General features: G+C 41.2%; 1 protein-coding gene across 1 annotated transcript; it reads left to right on the top strand.

Moving 5' to 3' along the window:
* The first annotated feature begins 986 nt into the window (after nucleotides 1-986).
* On the top strand, nucleotides 987-16,613 carry arfrp1 (ADP-ribosylation factor related protein 1). Its single transcript, XM_078419032.1, has 9 exons — nucleotides 987-1,092; nucleotides 1,970-2,059; nucleotides 2,870-2,963; nucleotides 6,175-6,262; nucleotides 6,604-6,686; nucleotides 9,513-9,594; nucleotides 12,010-12,080; nucleotides 12,473-12,573; nucleotides 14,452-16,613. Exons 3-9 carry the CDS (start codon nucleotides 2,871-2,873, stop codon nucleotides 14,537-14,539), a joined length of 606 nt encoding a protein of 201 aa, XP_078275158.1. The 5' UTR covers nucleotides 987-1,092; nucleotides 1,970-2,059; nucleotide 2,870; the 3' UTR covers nucleotides 14,540-16,613.
* Nucleotides 16,614-17,593: the final 980 nt, after the last annotated feature.

The raw sequence follows: 17,593 nt of genomic DNA, 5'->3' as shown, positions 1-17,593 counted from the left end.
GAATTACTCCAGCACTTTGTGTTTTGTTCAAGACGTCTCCATTTTTTCTTGTTTCTCCTGCTGTAAGAAGGTTTGAGATGAGGTAGTATTTGGCAGCTAACAATCTATTATTTCAAGAGTCAAGAGATTACAGATTAGTTTACACGGGAGTCTGGGATTTCAGCTTCAGATCAGGAAAAGGATAGCACAGAACCGTACAGTATGACACAGGAACAGGCTCTCCTGCCCAAAAGTCTGTGCCAAACAAGGTGCCAAGATAAACTGCACATGATCCACATCCCTCCATATCCACGTGACTATCCAAAAGCCTCTAAGTGCCACTATTGGACCTGCCTTCACTCCCAGCCTTGGCAGTGCATTCCAGGCACCCACTGTATCTCCTTAAAACTTTGATCTTAAACCTATACCATCTTTGATATTTTCACCCTGTGCAAAAAAAGGACCCAGTAGAAGGAATGGGTGACTCATTCCTTTTCTCCAGGGATACTGCCTGTCCTGCTGAGTTACGCCAGCATTCTGCGTCTATCCTTGGTGTAAACCAGCACTCGAAACGTCACCCATTCCTTCTCTCCAGAGTTGCTGTCTGTCCTGCTGAATTACTCCAGCATTTTATGTCTATCTGTAGTTCCTTCTTTCAAATGAGTGGGGTGAGACTGGGTTAACAGTGAGATCAAGGAATACCATTGTATCTGAACACTAAATACAGCATTAACTCCTTTCATAATGGTTCTTAGATAGTTATAGCTATAAAACCAAGTAAATGCTGCCTGCTACTTCCTGCTTTTATTGCCATCCAATGGTGTTTAACCATCCAATGATTTTTTTTTAACCATCCAATGTCCCACTTCAGGGAAAATGTGTCTGAAAATGTCCTCCCCCAGGCCGCCGCGCGGGGGAGCATGGGATTTGTAGTTCAATATGCCGATTCATTCACGTAGACACGGCGGGCAAAACTACAAGATCCAGAAGCCCACGGTGCAGTAGTCCTTCCGGTGGTGCCTGGATGTACCTGGACTCAGTGGAGAGTCGCTCTCACCCAGAGAGGAGGGAATCAAAGCGTTTTAAATGGAGAGAGAGAGAGAGGGGTAGCAGGTAGGAGCTGCTCTTTGCAAGTGTTACTTTGGAGGAAGAGCTTGCTGTTTCCTTCAGAATCATGCAAAGGGTAGTGTTTGTATATTTACAGCTGGAGCTGCTTCCATTCAGCTAGGAGCACCAGATGTTTGCCAGCTGGTTAGGTCTTAATGCTTTCAGGGTCTACTAGGAAAAAATACAGTCAAAGTCTAGCCTTTTACTTGCATGGGGACTCGAGACGCCCCCGGCATTCTTTAGCGTTGGAAGGAAATGTAATGCATCTCCTTGGCTGCTTTTAATGATGTAGCACATCTAATTAAGATTAAATGGTTATTAAAGAGTTATTCAGCGGGCCAGGCAACATCTCTGGAGTTACTTCAACTTTTTGTGTCTATTTGGTGTAAACCAGACGTCTGCAATTCCCGTTCTACACATTTAATGGTCCATGGGTGATGGAAAGATAAACAAAGTGCACAACCTTGCACGGAACCTGGGTCAAGCATTTATATTAAGCCTATGTTGCTGGGTGGAAGAGTATGATACAGTGAGAAACCTGATAAAAATGGAACAAAGTAGAAGATGCTCTGACAACATATTGGTGATAGTCTTGCTGAGCTCTATGCGAATGAAGTTTACTGTTCCTTGGGACACGTGATAATAAAGAAACCATGGAACCATTGTACATGGAAGGAAAGGTGTGGTGGGATATGGGCCAAATGCAGGCATTGGGGGTGGAATAGGCAAGTCGGGCTAAGTGACTCCATTTGTATCTTGGAGATTTGAGTAGCTGAGAATCTTTTGTAGAAATCAATTTTACAGTACTTTGTCTGTTCTAAAGACTTTTATCTATTACTAATATCATTGTTAGTTGTCTAATTCTATATTCCTTCCTTACCAGATTTTACATGAATGTTTTCACACATTTCTGACTGATTTGGTGCCCTGCAGACCTCTATCATTTTCTGTAGCCTTGTCTACTATATGCTGAGTAAGTAAACAATTCACAATACCTATCCTGTCCTCTTTCTCTTCACTTAAATTTATTTTTCTAGCAGTAAAGAGACTATGATGCAGAAATCCAAGTTAAAAGAAGATCTAGATCAGTGTGGGGAGAAGCTTTAACTCTGGTGGAACTGATAGGAATTGTTGAGGTTGACCAGATTGAATGTAAAGTTGGAAGTTACATTAAAATTAATAAACATTAGACACTAGCTGAAGTGGGTTACATTGGAACAAGCTCCACTTATCTTGAATAAGCAACAGCTTCATGGCCGATGGTGACAGCAGTAAGAAGGCACTGCCCGAATAGTGGGGATCCCTGATGATGGATGCCGCTGCCTTGAAGCAGCGCTGTGTATAGATGCTTTTGATGGAGGGGAGGACTGTGCATGTGAAGCAGTGGGCAAAGTCTGCCACTTTCTGCAGCCTCTTGCATACCTGTGCATTGGAATTGCTGTAACATGGTGCAACCAGTCAGGATACTTTCTCTAGTGTATCTGTAAGAAGTATGTTAGAGTATTCACCAGGCTGACATTTACAGAGTCCAATTAACCTGTAAACCTGCACGTCTTTGGGATGTGGGCAGAACCCGGAGCACCGGAGGAAGCCCACACCATCACAGGAAGAACGTGCAAACTCCACACAGACAGCTCCCGAGGTTGGGAAAAAATGCAGGTCTCTGGCGCTATGAGGCAGAAGCTCTACGAGCTGCGCCACTGTGCCGCCCAACATGATGTCTCAACTTATTTATCTGCAATGAAAATATTTGAAAATGAAAATATCCTGTTTTATTTTACAGGATGTATACATTACTGTCGGGTCTGTGGAAGTACATGTTCCAAAAGGATGAATACTGCATTCTTATCCTTGGATTGGACAATGCAGGCAAAACTGTAAGGTGATATCTGTGACCTCTTGGCTTGTCCTTGCTTTAATCTATTCTGTGACTAGTTAATACAGTGGTAATGGATATCTTGATTGTTTTATTAATAATTCTCTCGCATCTGCATGCAGATACTTTCTTCTTTTTGCACCTCTACCCTCTCTACCTTCTCTCACGCCTCTCCCTTTATGAAGTACCACATGTCAAGAAGAATCACTACATTGGTTTGAAAATGGCATGTTTTTGTCTTGCTGAATGAATGGAAATTGTGATGTCTGTTTTTTTTTTCCATGGAAAGAAACTGGAAAATTCACATTTGTGCTATCGTGTGCATACAGTGTCCAGTACTTTTATCATTTGTTATGGAGTATTGTGAGAATTGGTGGTACTGTAAAACTCCAATAATCCTCTATCTGATCATTCCAAAATCCAATGTTTGGCACTGTCTCGCCGGGTGAAGTGTGCGGTAAACCATTCCAACTAACTGGCACCCTGTTTGCTGCTCTGCCTTTAAATTTCACCACTGGGGTATCTGGAATGTTAATCATAATTGGAAGTTTCTTGGGGGCAGGATTGACTTGCATTTATGAAAGCACTGACCTATTCGGGATAATCAGTATACATTTGTGCTGGGAGATTCTGTTTCACAAATGTAATTAAGTTTCCTGGTGATGTGATGTGGATGATTGTTGAGCAGAGGGCAGTGGATGTGTGCCCTGCTGCACTTTAGTAAAGCATTTGACAAGACCCCTCATTGTAGGCTGGTCCAGAAGATTAAGTCATATGGTGTCCATAAAGACAAAGGGTGAATGGCCTAATTCTGCTCCTATCAAGTCTATTCCGTCATTCGATCATGGCTGATCCACATTTCCCTCTCGGCCCCATTCTCCTGCCTACTATTGATGCCAATGGATCCATGGTAAATTTCATCCAAAATGAGTTTGGTCATAGAGGGCAGAGGGTAGTGGTAGAGGGGTGATTTTTCTGACTGCACATTTTTGTTCTGCAAGGACCTCTGCTTTTTCTGATACATATTTTTAAAGTTTGATTGCAAATATAGGTAGATGATTAGTATGTTTTGCAGATGACGTGAAAATTGGTGGAGATGTAGATAGCATGGAAAGGATGCAGTTAAAAAATTTGCTACAAAAATAGCAGACAGAATTTACTCGATACAAATGTGCGGAGGTGCATCTTGAATGCACGCTGAAGGTACACAGTAAATGGCAGAACCTTTGGGACCATTGAGATACAGAGGTAGCTTGGGGGTGACACAAATGGATAGGTGGTAAAGAGGGGCATGCATGCCTTCATCAGTCAGGGCACTGAGTGTAAAAAATGCAACTGTATAAAACTCTGAGTCACATTTGGAATATTGGATGCAGTTTAGACTTTAGAGATGCAGCGCGGAAACCGGCCCCTCAGCACACTGAGTCTGCACCGACCAGCAATCATCCCGTACACTGACACTATCCTATGCATTAGGGACGGTGTACAATTTTTACCGCAGCCAATTAACCTACAAACCTGTATGTTTTTGGAGTGTGGGAGAAAACTGGAGTATCCGGAGCAAACCCGAGCGGTAACAGGGAGAATGTACAAACTCAGTACAGACAGCACCTTTAGTCAGGATCGAACCTGGGTCTCTGGCACTGTAGGCAGCAGCTCTACCGCTTTGGAGAAGGTGCAGAAGAATTTACCAAGTTGTTGCCTGGATTGGATTGTGTTTCCTAAAAGTATAGATTGAACAAACTTGGATTTGCTGGGACATTGTAGGTCAAGAGCAACCTGTTTGTGTATAAAATTGTGAGAAGCATAGAAATGTCAAATACTAGAGGACAGAGGTTTAAGGTGAGAACGGGTAGATATAAAGGGGAAATACAAATCATGTTATCTTACATGGAGAATAAGTGTCTGGAATGTGCTGTTCAGGAAGGTGGTAGATGCAGACAAACAGCAATGATTAGAAGGCATTTTGACAGACACATGCACAGGGGGGAATAGAGTTAGACATGTGTAGGCAGATGGAATTTGTTTAGACTGGAATCAATGCCAGCCAAGGCATGGTAGGCCAAAAGGCCTGTTCTTGTGCTGTACTGTTCTATATTTGATGATTGTTAATATTTAAAACATTTTTATTTCACTTATTTTAACTACAAGAATTAAAAATGTATTTGAATTGAATAAAATCTAATATACCAGAAAATGTGCTAATCCAGGTCCACTGAAAGCCTAAATTTGCTGGATTATTGGAGTTTTACTACATAAGTGAGTTGAAGGCACCATTTAGCATTTGAACAAAACTAGTCCAAGAGAATAGTATTGGTGGATATCTGGCTATATGTTGCATGGATAACCTCCTGGAGAAAGAAGAAATTGTTGAAAACTCATCCAGAAGAAGGAAATAAAGAAATGGTTTTTTTTAGGATAATACCAATGCGAATGGTTTGTGTTCTTTAGTTATGGAAAAGTAATGCATGTGGTTCAGCATACTAACTAAAATCCAAAATCTGACAAATTTATGTCACAAAAAGTTTAAAAGACTTTTGGCTGTAACAGTTTAGAAACTTTATCAGATATCATTTATTGCTGAGGTAAGACAGAGTGCTAGAGTAACTTAGATGGTCAGGCAGCATCCTTGGAGAATATGGATAGGTGAGGTTTTGGGTCAGGATCCTTCTTCAAATGTTTTCCTGACCTGAAGCGTTACCTATTCACGTTCTCCAGAGATGCTGCGTGACCCATTGAATTACTCCAGCACTTTGTGTCTTTGTAAACCAGCATCTGCCGTTCCTTTATGGCTGATATTGTTTAGCATTGGAGTAATCCAACTAATGCACTATAAGTGCAACAGTTGCAGTTCAGTACTTCAATATGATTCAATGGAGCTTGCTGCATAATAGGAAAACTTTATTTGGTCTGCAACCTTGATGTAAAAACAAAAGGTAACAATGACCGTGTCGATTTAAAATGCGTTCAAAAGTATATAGTTTGAAAATGACATTCCTTTTTATTAATGTATGATATGTGGGCTGACATTATAATCAAAAGAATAAGCACTTGTCAGATATATAAATAATATATAGATTCACTGCTGCATGTGGTGTTGCCATTTATCATATTTTTCTATACTATCACAGAGAATTTGTGAGGTTTTTTTAATGCTGTGGAGTTTGCGTTTTACTGTCATATAATTCTTCACTTTTGACCAATATGTGCAGACCTTCCTGGAACAGACAAAGACTAAATTTAGCAGAAACTACAAAGGAATGAATTTAGCAAAGATCACTACTACAGTTGGCTTAAACAGTAAGTTTTTAAGCTGTCCCTGTATCTGATGTCTTTCCAAAAGTATCCAGCATGTTCGCGTTGATGGATTGTGGCTATGATTAGAGTTTGAAACATATGGCTTAGAATTTTGGCTGAAATACAGAAGAGGCAAAGTTCGCAATGTACACATTAAATAAAAATATTTTTAATACGATGAGGGATCTTGTCAAAGAAATTCAACAGAATTCCATACTACTCAAGTTAATTATAATAGCATCAGCCAGTTCTAATTTTAATTGTATTGAAGTCATCTTTGTGGTGTTTATTTTAGTACTCACTAGTTCATAACCATAAAACAGTTTAATTTTTGTTACTTGAAGTTGGCACCATTGATGTTGGCTCAGCACGTCTCATGTTTTGGGATCTTGGAGGACAAGAAGAACTCCAGTCATTATGGGATAAGGTATTCATTTTTCCTTTCTTTTAAATTATAATAAAGATTTTGTTCAAGGCAGAAAATTAAACATGCTGGAAAGCAGACTGTTCAAATTGCTTTCTTAAGTTGCTTTGGGCGGCAAGGTGGCACAGCGGTAGTGTAGCTGCCTTGTTATGCTTGAGACCCAGGTTTGATCTCGACTATTGGGTGCTGTCTGTATGGAGTTTGTACATTCTCCCTGTGACCTGCGTGGGTTTTCTCCGGGTGCTCTGGTTTCCTCACGCTCCAAAGACGTACAGGTTTGTAGGCTAATTGGCTTGGTAAAATTGTTAATTGTCCCTAGAGTGCATAGGATAGTGTTAGTGTGCAGGGATCACTGGTCGACGCAGCCTCAATGGGCCAAACGCCCTGTTTCCGTGCAGAATTAGGCCATTCGATTCATTGAGCTTACCTGGCCATTCAATCATGACTGGTCTATCTTTCCCTCAGCCCCATGCTCCTGCCTTTGCTCCATAACCTTTAACACCATTACTAATCAAGAACCTGTGAATCTCCAATTTTAAAATACCCAAGGACTTGGCCTCCACAGCCGTTTGTGACTTTACCATGATTTATTAATAAATGGAAAATAGCTATTAAGTATTAGGTGATCATTCTTTGTAGACAACCAGATGTGTAATGTTGATAGATTCCAGTTGTGCAAGTTGTCACAATCAAATTTGCTCACGTTCTTATCCAACATCCATATGAGACAAATCCCAGCAGTATTTCCTTGAAATCATAGTAACTGGAATCCTGTCTGAATTATTTTCACTTTCTAACTTGGAGCCAATTTTTAATGATCTTAAGCCAAACCTTTCAAGGATTCGTGTAAAATTAGGACCTGATGTTCTGCACAGTGAGGCATACATGATAACTTTCGTCACAAGGCAATGAATGGGAGAACCATTTATTTATCATCAAGTGTTATTTGAATAGATATTACACATTGGGCATCCTTTGGTTAATATCTCCCTGGTGTTTAATGAAGTCATTATAAGCAACATTTGATGGCAGTTTATTTCTAGAGAGATTTATCTTGCACTAAACCTTTGATCCAAATCAAAGCGTTGTACACAGTTCTGTGATCCACATATTAAAAAGGATATGGACAGACCAGAGAAATTACAGAAGTATCTTGTGAAAATGGTAGTTAGACACAAAATGCTGGAGTCATTCAGCGGAACAGGCAGCATCTCTGGAGAGAAGGAACGGGTAATGTTTCGGATTGAGACCCTCCTTCAGACTGAAGAAGGTACCACAACTAAAGTAACAATCAGGAACAAATTAAATGAACTGGCGTTCCTTTTTCTCTGGAAAAATTACATCTGTGAGATGACCCAACGGAGGGTTTGTGGGATGGCCGATATGTGCGATTCACTAAAATAATGCATTGTATGAGAACAATTTCTCCCTGTGACATTGTGATTTCTCTGGTTTCCCCACCTATCCCAAAGCTGGACCTGCAGATTAATTGGCCCAAATGTATATTACCCTAAGTATGGATAAGTGACAAATTAATCAATGGGGAGTTAATGGCATGTAAAAGAGAATACATTGCTGGATTAGAGGGAAATAGGAGATGGAACGGGATTGCTCTTATGGAAGCTGGCATGCAATCAATGGGCCAAATGGTCGCCATGTTACAATAAGAGAAAGAAGTGAGAAGTAAGAGTGCCTCCTTATGTTATTTGACAGCTTCCACCATTTTAGTCATGGGGTCCATGTGCATTCAGCTTGTGGGATACTGTATCCAATGAGCCTTGACCTACATGGGCTTGTGGTGGTGCTTTGTGCATGGTTGAACATGGGGTTGTGAAATGTTTTAGTTATCAGTCCACCCTTCTTGAAATAACCAAAGAATCTTTGCTGTATTTTTTATCAAAAGTAAATACTTCGGACAATTTATATGAAGTTGCTTGGTGTGACATTGACATGGAATTGCTATTAGAGGTTAATCGTGTCATAGAAAACATTAGTTTTAATACTCAATTTTCTTATAGAACTGAAAACAATTAAAATGCATTTCTCGTTCCCCTAATCCCTAACCAGTCTGAAGAAGGGTCTCGACCCGAACAATCACCCATTCCTTCTCTCCAGAGATGCTGCCTGTCCTGCTGAGTTACTCCAGCTTTTTGTGTCTATCTTCAGTTTAAACCAGCATCTGCAGTTCCTTCTTACAAATAAATATGTTGCATTGTGTGCTTCCATGCTTTTGATAGTACTCTGGCCATTTCAATGTTAAAAATGTAACAGTGAATAAATAATTGCAGTCTAATCTGATGTTACAAAGATTTCAGCGGTGGGCACATAAAGATCAATCAGCCAGCAAACAACTGCCCCCCACTTCTCTTTCGTCCCCCTCCCTCTCTTCCATGTTCATACCTGAATGTCTATCCCATGCTGTCCACGCATCTATTTCTCCCACAATGCCGCCTACATCCTTTCATCTGGCTTCACATTACCTATCCAATTCCTCCACAGATCCTGTTTCACCCACTAAATTTGGCACTTAGTGTTTTGCTCCGGATTCCAGTAACTGTGGTTCCTTGTGTCTCCTTTAATGGTCAAATACTGGTTTCCCTGTTTTCCCTCCATTTTCTTTTGCAAATATGGCATACGAATGTACACTGACTTCTACATTACTCTGTAATCTAAAACACGAGTTGAATTTTATAAATCTTGTAAGGCAGTGGACTTTGCAAACCATTTTGAACAATGTCAAAGAATATTTAATTCAATGGTTACAAAGACCAGTTATCTGCATACTGTCAGCAAACTCTGCAATATTACGACCCGCCCCCTCTTTTTCAGTATTACGCAGAATCCCATGGTGTAATATATGTCATTGATTCAACCGATGAAGAAAGATTATCCGAATCAAAAATAGCCTTTGGTAAGTACAACACTATGAAAAATGTTGCTCAATTGCAAGTAAACATCTTTTAATGATTCTTTATTTCTATTTGTGCTGTGCACAATGTGAATGTATGAAACATTTTGGCAAACTGGAGAATTACTGTGAGATTTCCACAAAAACAATAGACAATAGACAATAGACAATAGGTGCAGGAGTAGGCCATTCAGCCCTTCGAGCCAGCACCGCCATTCAATGCGATCATGGCTGATCACTCTCAATCAGTACCCCGTTCCTGCCTTCTCCCCATACCCCCTCACTCCGCTATCCTTAAGAGCTCTATCCAGCTCTCTCTTGAAAGCATCCAACGAACTGGCCTCCACTGCCCTCTGAGGCAGAGAATTCCACACCTTCACCACTCTCTGACTGAAAAAGTTCTTCCTCATCTCCGTTCTAAATGGCCTACCCCTTATTCTCAAACTGTGGCCCCTTGTTCTGGACTCCCCCAACATTGGGAACATGTTATCTGCCTCTAATGTGTCCAATCCCCTAATTATCTTATATGTTTCAATAAGATCCCCCCAAGGTGGTTCATTCGTTCCCCACCTTGCCCCCCCACCCACCCCCATTCAAATGCCAGTAAATTCTACATTCCTGCATATGTATGTGAAATAACTAATACTCTAATTACAAGCTACTTCCTGACTGCTCTAATATTAGTAGCTTTGTATGAAGGTCTGGTCATTGTCTAACACTTGCATTGGGGAATGTGCCAGGGAAAATCTCATGCCAAAGTGCGGGCTTTGGCTGTTCTTTTGATGACCTTCTTTCCATCAATTACTGACATGGGCAGAGAAGTGGCAGATGGAGTTTAATTTGCGCAAGAGTGAGGTGTTGCACTTTGGGAGGTCAAACATAAGGGAAAGGTATACAGTTCAAGGCAAGACCTTGGTCAGCATTCACATACATAGGGATCTTGGGGTCTAAGTCCATATGTAGCTCCATGAAAGTAGCAACACAAATAGAAAGTGCGATGGAGTAGATAATATGCTTGCCTTCATCGGTTGGGCATTGGGTACAAGAGTCAGGAAGTCAAGTTGCAGTTTTATAAAACTTTTAGTTTGCATTCGCACAATTGTGTACAATCTTGGTCACACATTACAGGAAGGATATGGACGCTTTAGAAAAGTTGGCAGAAAAGGTTTACCAGGATGCTGCTTGGATAAAAGTATATTAGCTTTAAGGGGAGATTGGACAGCCTTGGATATTTGTTTCACCGGAGTGTCGGAGGCTGAGTGGACTTGTTAGGAACTTTTTAAATAATGAGGGGCCGAGAGGAGATGGCCAAAACCTGTTTTCCAGGGTGGCAATGTCAAAGACTAGAGGACTTGGCTAAAGGTCAGGGGACAGTTAAAGGAGATGTGCAGGATTGCAGGGAGGTCATTATGGAAAGACACAAAATGCTGGAGTAACTCAGTGGGTCAGGCAGCATCCCTGAAGAACGCATGTGATGTTTAGGGTTGGGACTCTTCTCAAGACCTTCAGGGAGATAATTAAATTTGATTCAATGCTGGGGCTTATAAAGACGTCATTAATCTGACTGGGAATAGTTTGTCCGTATATGCAGCCTTGGAAATGACCACTTTTATAACCACGCAGACCCATCTTTTTGCCAAAGGTATATTTTTCACCAATCATATCGAATGAATTCAAACCCAGATTGCAAAAGTTATAGGATTACATGTTAACACATTGCATTCAGCAGGTCCTAGGAGGGCAGGTGAAGGAGGGACTTGGTGTACTATGAGTGGTGAATATGTGGAGTTCATTGCCACAGACAGCAGTGGAGGCCAAGTCATTGGGTATTTTTAAAACAGAGATTGATGAGTTCTTGATTAATATGTGTGTCATGCACGGGAGAAGGCGAGAAAATGGCGTTGAGATGGGGAAAAAATAGATCAGCCTTGATCGAAAGGCGCAGCAGACTTTAGTTTAGAGATGCAATGCAGATACAGGCCCTTTGGTCCACTGAATCTGCACCAATCAACAATCCCCTATACTAGCACTATCCTACACACTGGGGCCAATTTAGTCTTTACCAAAGCCAATTAACCTGCAAACGTCTACGCCTTTGGAATGTAGGAAACCGAAACACCCGGAGAAACCCCACGCAGTCACGGGGAGAACAGACAAACCATACCGTCAGGATCGAACCCGCTTCTCTAGCGCAGTAAGGCAGCAACTCTACCGTTACACTACCGTGTCGCCCTTTATGGGTTGAATGGTCTCATTCTGCTCCTGTGTCTTAGTCTTGCGTGTGCCATGTATGTGTGCCATGACTTCTGCTTTGGTTGTTTTAGAAATGTTATTCCCACTACTTGAGATCCCGGAAATGTGCTGAGGTTTTTGCTAAATTTCACTTCTCTAAATGCCTTTAATGTTTCGTTACTACAGAGAAAATGATCACAAGCGAGGTGCTAGATGGAGTTCCATTGTTGGTCTTGGCAAACAAACAGGACATCGAGGTATATTTCCTCTTGTCATAATTAGTTTCATTTTATTTTAATTAATTATGCCATGCAATTTTTTTTGTAGTAGTAATATCAGTTTTAAATAACCAGCTTCATGTAGACCTGTTAAGACCCTTGAATTATCTTTCCAGAGAGTGTTTGGAGAATTATTCTCAGGTAATCCATCTTTCTGATGAGCGTAATTTTTTTTTCTTTTTAAATGGAATAAATACTAAAATTGGAATTTGTTCAATCTTTTAATTTGTCACTTTATAATTGACATTGGTATGGTATAGATTTTTTTCGCTCTATATGGATTTTGACTGCGCGATTCTTACTGTTTCTCTTCACAGTGTGAGCTCGCTTAGTTTATCATTAATGTTTTTGTTCTTTCCCATGACTGGTAGACCTGTCTCTCGGTTGGAGATATAAAGACGGCTTTCAGCGACTGTGCTCCAAAGATAGGGAAGCGAGACTGCTTGGTGCAGCCATGTTCTGCCCTTACGGGGTAAGTCTGCATTCATGACAACATATTGAATTGAGATTGAGGACCTTAGTGGCTACCCTCACTATGTGAAGTGTGTCGATTCATATAAGATGGATCGTGTTGGGTTGAAAGGCATGGGGGCCGATTGTGATAGAAATATAATGAAAAGGGTCTACTTGGAGCATGCAACAGTGGAACAGGCCCTTCATCCTACAATGTCCATGCCAAATATGACGCCAAAATGTGTAGGAAGGAACTGCAGATGCTGGTTTACACTGAAGATAGACACACAATGCTGGAGTAACAGCAGGACAGGCAACATCTCTGGAGGGAAGGAATGGGTGATGTTTCGGTCTTGAGATCGTTCTTCAGACAAAATGTTGGAGTGACTCAGCAGGTTAGGCGGCATCTCTGGAGAAAAGGAATAGGTGATAAAAATGAATGGATCGCATTAAGTCTATAAAAAGGTAATTTCAAGCAGAGAAATCAATAATACAAACATGTTAAGTATTGGATTGAATTATTTAAGAATGAGAGTTTGTAAATTTATTGCACGTTGCACAGGAATTTCCAGAGTGTTGTAGGGCCAGTTGCTTGGTAAACTCTTCGCCCTTGAACAGTGTCATCTGGACATCTCTCCTACAGCTTCTGAAACTGTTGGACACAAAATTGCTTATTTTGTCACAATTAAAACTGCTCCTAAATATACCTAGGAACATTTCTAATCCAATGGTTTTGAAAGAATTGTTCTGTCATTTGTGCTGGTTGGGAGGACATGTTATTTTTAAAGTGACTTGGACAGGTTGAGTGAGTGGGCAGATGCATGGCAGATGAAGTATAATGTAGATAAATGTGAGGTTATCCTCTTTGGCGGCAAAAACAAGGAGGCAGATTATTATCTCAATGGTGTCAGATTAGGTAAAGGGGAAGTGCAACGAGACCTGGGTGTCCTTGTACAACGGTCACTGGAAGTAAGTGTGCAGGTACAGCAGGCAGTGAAGAAAGCTAATGGCATGTTGGCCTTATAACGAGAGGATTTGAGTATAGGAGTAAAGAGGTCCTTCTGCAGTTGTATAGGGCCCCGGTGAGACCACATCTGCAGTATTGTATGCAGTTTTGGTCTCCTAATTTGAGGAAGGACGTCCTTGCTATAGGTGCAAGGTTCACGAGGTTAGGACTCGTATGAGGAAAGACTGGGCTTGTATTCACTGGAGTTTAGAAGGATGAGAGGGAATCTTATAGTGAGGTATAAAATTATGAAAGGACTGGACAAGCTAGATGCAGGAAAAAAGTTCCCAATATTGGGGGAGTCCAGAACCAGGGGCCACAGTCTCGGAATAAAGGGGAGGCCATTTAAAACTGAGGTGATAAAAAACGTTTTCACCCAGATGAATTTGTGGAATTCTCTGCCACAGAAGGCAGTGGAGGCCAATTCACTGGATGAATTTAAAAGAGAGTTAGATAGAGCTCTAGGGACTAGTGGGATCAAGGGATATGGGGAGAAGGCAGGCACAGGTTACTGATTGTGGATGATCACAATGAATGGCAGTGCTGGCTCAAAGGGCCAAATGGCCTCCTGCACCTATTTTCTATGTTTTAAAGCTATGTTCAAATGTGTCTGAATGGCACGTTAAGAAAGAAGAACCAACTACAAGAGCAAGGTAGCTGGTGTCGAAATTGCTTTGCACTGCATCAAAATTAAATATGAGCTTTGAGAGGTGCCGGAGTTATTTCACTTCTAATTGGATGCTATAGTTTTTTAATAATTTGAATAGAATGTCATAAACAAAATGCCGCAGTTTCTTGTAATTCTCTCAATTGAAGGTATCCCATTGATGTCCATTTACTGTTTTATTTACAATTTTATTGGACTGAAACGTGTTTTTGTCTTCCTTCTAGGCAAGGTGTAAATGATGGCATTGAATGGATGGTCAAATGTGTGATCAGGAACATTCACAGATCACCAAGGCAAAAGGATATCACATAAAGGATGTCACATAAAGTGTTCAATATTAGACTGGGTATGAAATCTTGTTTCATCAGAAATGTCAAGTAAAGGTGTAGTCGGATCTGTGGAACTCCAACTTTTACAAGTAACACCACACCTGAAGATAATTACTGTTTGATATTTTTGTTATTTTTTCACTTCAAACACCTCTTTGGGGATTTCTGTACCTTTTTGCATGTTATTTTGCATACATTGAGAACATCATTGGGATATGTCCAAATGCATCATAATGTTTAGAAAGGAGTTTTTCCTCCCACCCACTAGTTTTTTTTTTTTGTTCCTACATGCAAAAAGTAAGCTTCATCATGACTGATTTAAAAGTCCAGGATGGAAAAGATCTGTATTTGATGTTACATTTGTTCAGTTGGCTAACCATCACTGGAATATTGTTAGGAGCACAATAATCACAAGATTCCCCAAGGGCGTCACGGTGATGCAGCGATAGAGACCCGGGTTCAAGCCTGACTACAAGTGCTGTCTGTACGGATTTTCTATGTTCTCTCCGTGACCTGCGTGGGTTTTCTCAGGGTGCTCCGGTTTCCTCCCGCACTCCAAATATGTACAGGCTTGTAGTTTAATGGGCTCGGTAAAATTATAAATTGTCCCTAGTGTGTGTAGGATAGTGTTAGTGTGCAGGGATCGCTGGTCAGTGCGGACTCAGTGGGCCGAAGGGCCTGTCTCCGCGCTGTATCTCTAAACTAAACCCCGGGCATGTTTCTGACACTAAATTGCTATACAGCAGTCCTTTACTGAAGCATATGTGAATCAAAATGGGATGGGAATATTATCAAACTTTGTCTTCTCCAATCAGCCCATAAACATCTGACATTGATATCTGATTAAAGGTTGTCTAGCAAGGGAAAAATGGGTTTATTGTCTGTCAAACTATAGTTCAAAACAAGGGAAAAGCTGAGTAATAGATGGGGCATATTGGTTTACATCAGAGTGGTACTTCATATCTTGGTTTATGATTTGCAATGTAACCTGATATGTGATTTGATTCATAGTTTTTCAGGTGTATTTCATTCCATTTATAAACAAAAATATATAGGGTTAACCTATTTTCCAGGAAAGATTTGAGATAACCTACTGAATAGCAAAATTATTGCAATGGAAATATTCTTAACCGATCCAGAGTACATGAGGTAAGATTGCGACAGGATGGACTAGATATTTTAAATAAGTTGTGTGGAAGCAGGAAACATTATTTCTCTGAGTGCTACATCTCAACAGTTTGTGAATCTCTGAACTCAACGAAACCCAGAAATGCAATGAGCACTTTTAATCTTTTTTGCTGTCTTTGATATTTGATACATTGGAGCCAACACTTTTCGTTTTATGTCCAATTAAGTACAGATGCAACTGAAATTGTGTAGCTGGTCCTGGCAAAAGGCACTGTTCTTTCGGTTTGGTTCATCACAAGGATTGAGGCTAAATATCTAAACTACATTCATACTTTCCTGAGACTTTAATTTTCGCTACAAATATTTATTTTTGAAGTCGTTATCCAAAAACGTGGATGGTAACAACTGCCAAAATTTAGTTCCAATTATTATATTTTCTTTTGTACAGATCCACCACTACTCTTTTTTTTTTTTTTTCTCTCTCCGGCACCCTTGGTTCCAGAGTCTGTTCCAGGCTTATGCCTTTGTCAGACCAAAGGAGATCACTGCCTCCGAGAGGAGTCTCAACGGTCCACCCGGGCTGCCCTGGCACTGAGACACCGGCCCGTAAGGTTGACCTGGGAAGTTGGCTGTGGGAACGGATCTGCCGGCCGAGCCGGAGTTCCAGATCCCCGTCCACAGAGGGGGAAATTCGACCCCCCAATCGGCCGCAGAAGTCCCGATCAAGCCGAGATCGGCCGCCTCACCCGGCCTAGGTGCCCCATCTTCCAATAATTTCCAGGGGAGGGGATTTCAAGTGCACTCTCGTAATTCGGACCACCAGTTGCCGGAGGATCGGTGGTGGGCCCCAAGTAGCTTTTTCAACTCAATGACACGGTGATCTCTGATGTAATGCATTCCATTTTGTATCCAACGAATAAAAATGCTTCCTGTTTTAAGATTAAAATGTCTGCTTCAATACAGAATATGCACCGAGTCTTTAATGTCTGTGAGACTGTCTTTAAAACTTCATTGGATAGAGACAAATCTTACTCAGACCCTCGGTAGACACAAAAAGCTGGAGTAACTCAGCGGGTCAGGCAGTATCTCTGGAGAGAAGGACTAGGTCATGTTTCGGGTCGAGACCCTTCTTCAAACGTCACCCATTCCTTCTCTCCAGAGATTCTGCCTGACCTGCTGAGTTACTCCAGCTTGTTGTGTCTACCTTTGATTTAAGCTGCATCTGCAGGTTTTTTTTCCTACTCAAACCCTCCATAGATTTATAAGAATGATCCCAGAAACGAGTGGGTTAACTTATGATGAGCGTTTGACGGCACTGGGCCTGCACTTGCTGGAGTTTGGAGGGATGAGGGGGGACCTCATTGAAACATACCAAATAGTGGAAGGCATGTATAGAGTGGATGTGGAGAGGATGTTTCCACTAGAGGGAGTGTCTAGGACTAGAGATCATAGCCTCAGAATTAAAGGTTCCTTTTGGAAAGAGATGAGAAGGAATTTATTTGGTCATAGGGTGGTAATCTGTGGAATTCTTTGCCACAGAAGGCTGTGGAGGCCAAGTCAATGGATATTTTTAAAGCAGAGATAGATAGATTCTTGATTAGTACATGTGTCAGGGTTTATGGGGAGAAGGCAGGCGAATGGGGTTAGGAGGGAGAGATAGATCAGCCACGATTGAATGGCGGAGTAGACTTGATAGGCCGAGTGCCCTAATTCTGCTGTTGTTTCTTATGACCTTCTGACAATCCTGCATCCCACCAATCAACCAAGTGAATCTAAACTGCACTGATATTTAAAGTCAATATAGAAACACAAGATATTTTCCTGCAATAAAAAAATCAGGATCGAACCCGGGTCTCTGGTGCTGTAAGGCAGCAACTCTACCGCTGAGCCACTGTGCTGCCCAATTCTC

This window comes from Rhinoraja longicauda, chromosome 22, assembly GCF_053455715.1.
Source record: "Rhinoraja longicauda isolate Sanriku21f chromosome 22, sRhiLon1.1, whole genome shotgun sequence".
Taxonomy (NCBI): Eukaryota; Metazoa; Chordata; class Chondrichthyes; order Rajiformes; family Arhynchobatidae; genus Rhinoraja; species Rhinoraja longicauda.
The sequence above is the reverse complement of the archived record's forward strand: the minus strand, read 5'-3'. Positions and strand labels throughout refer to the sequence as shown.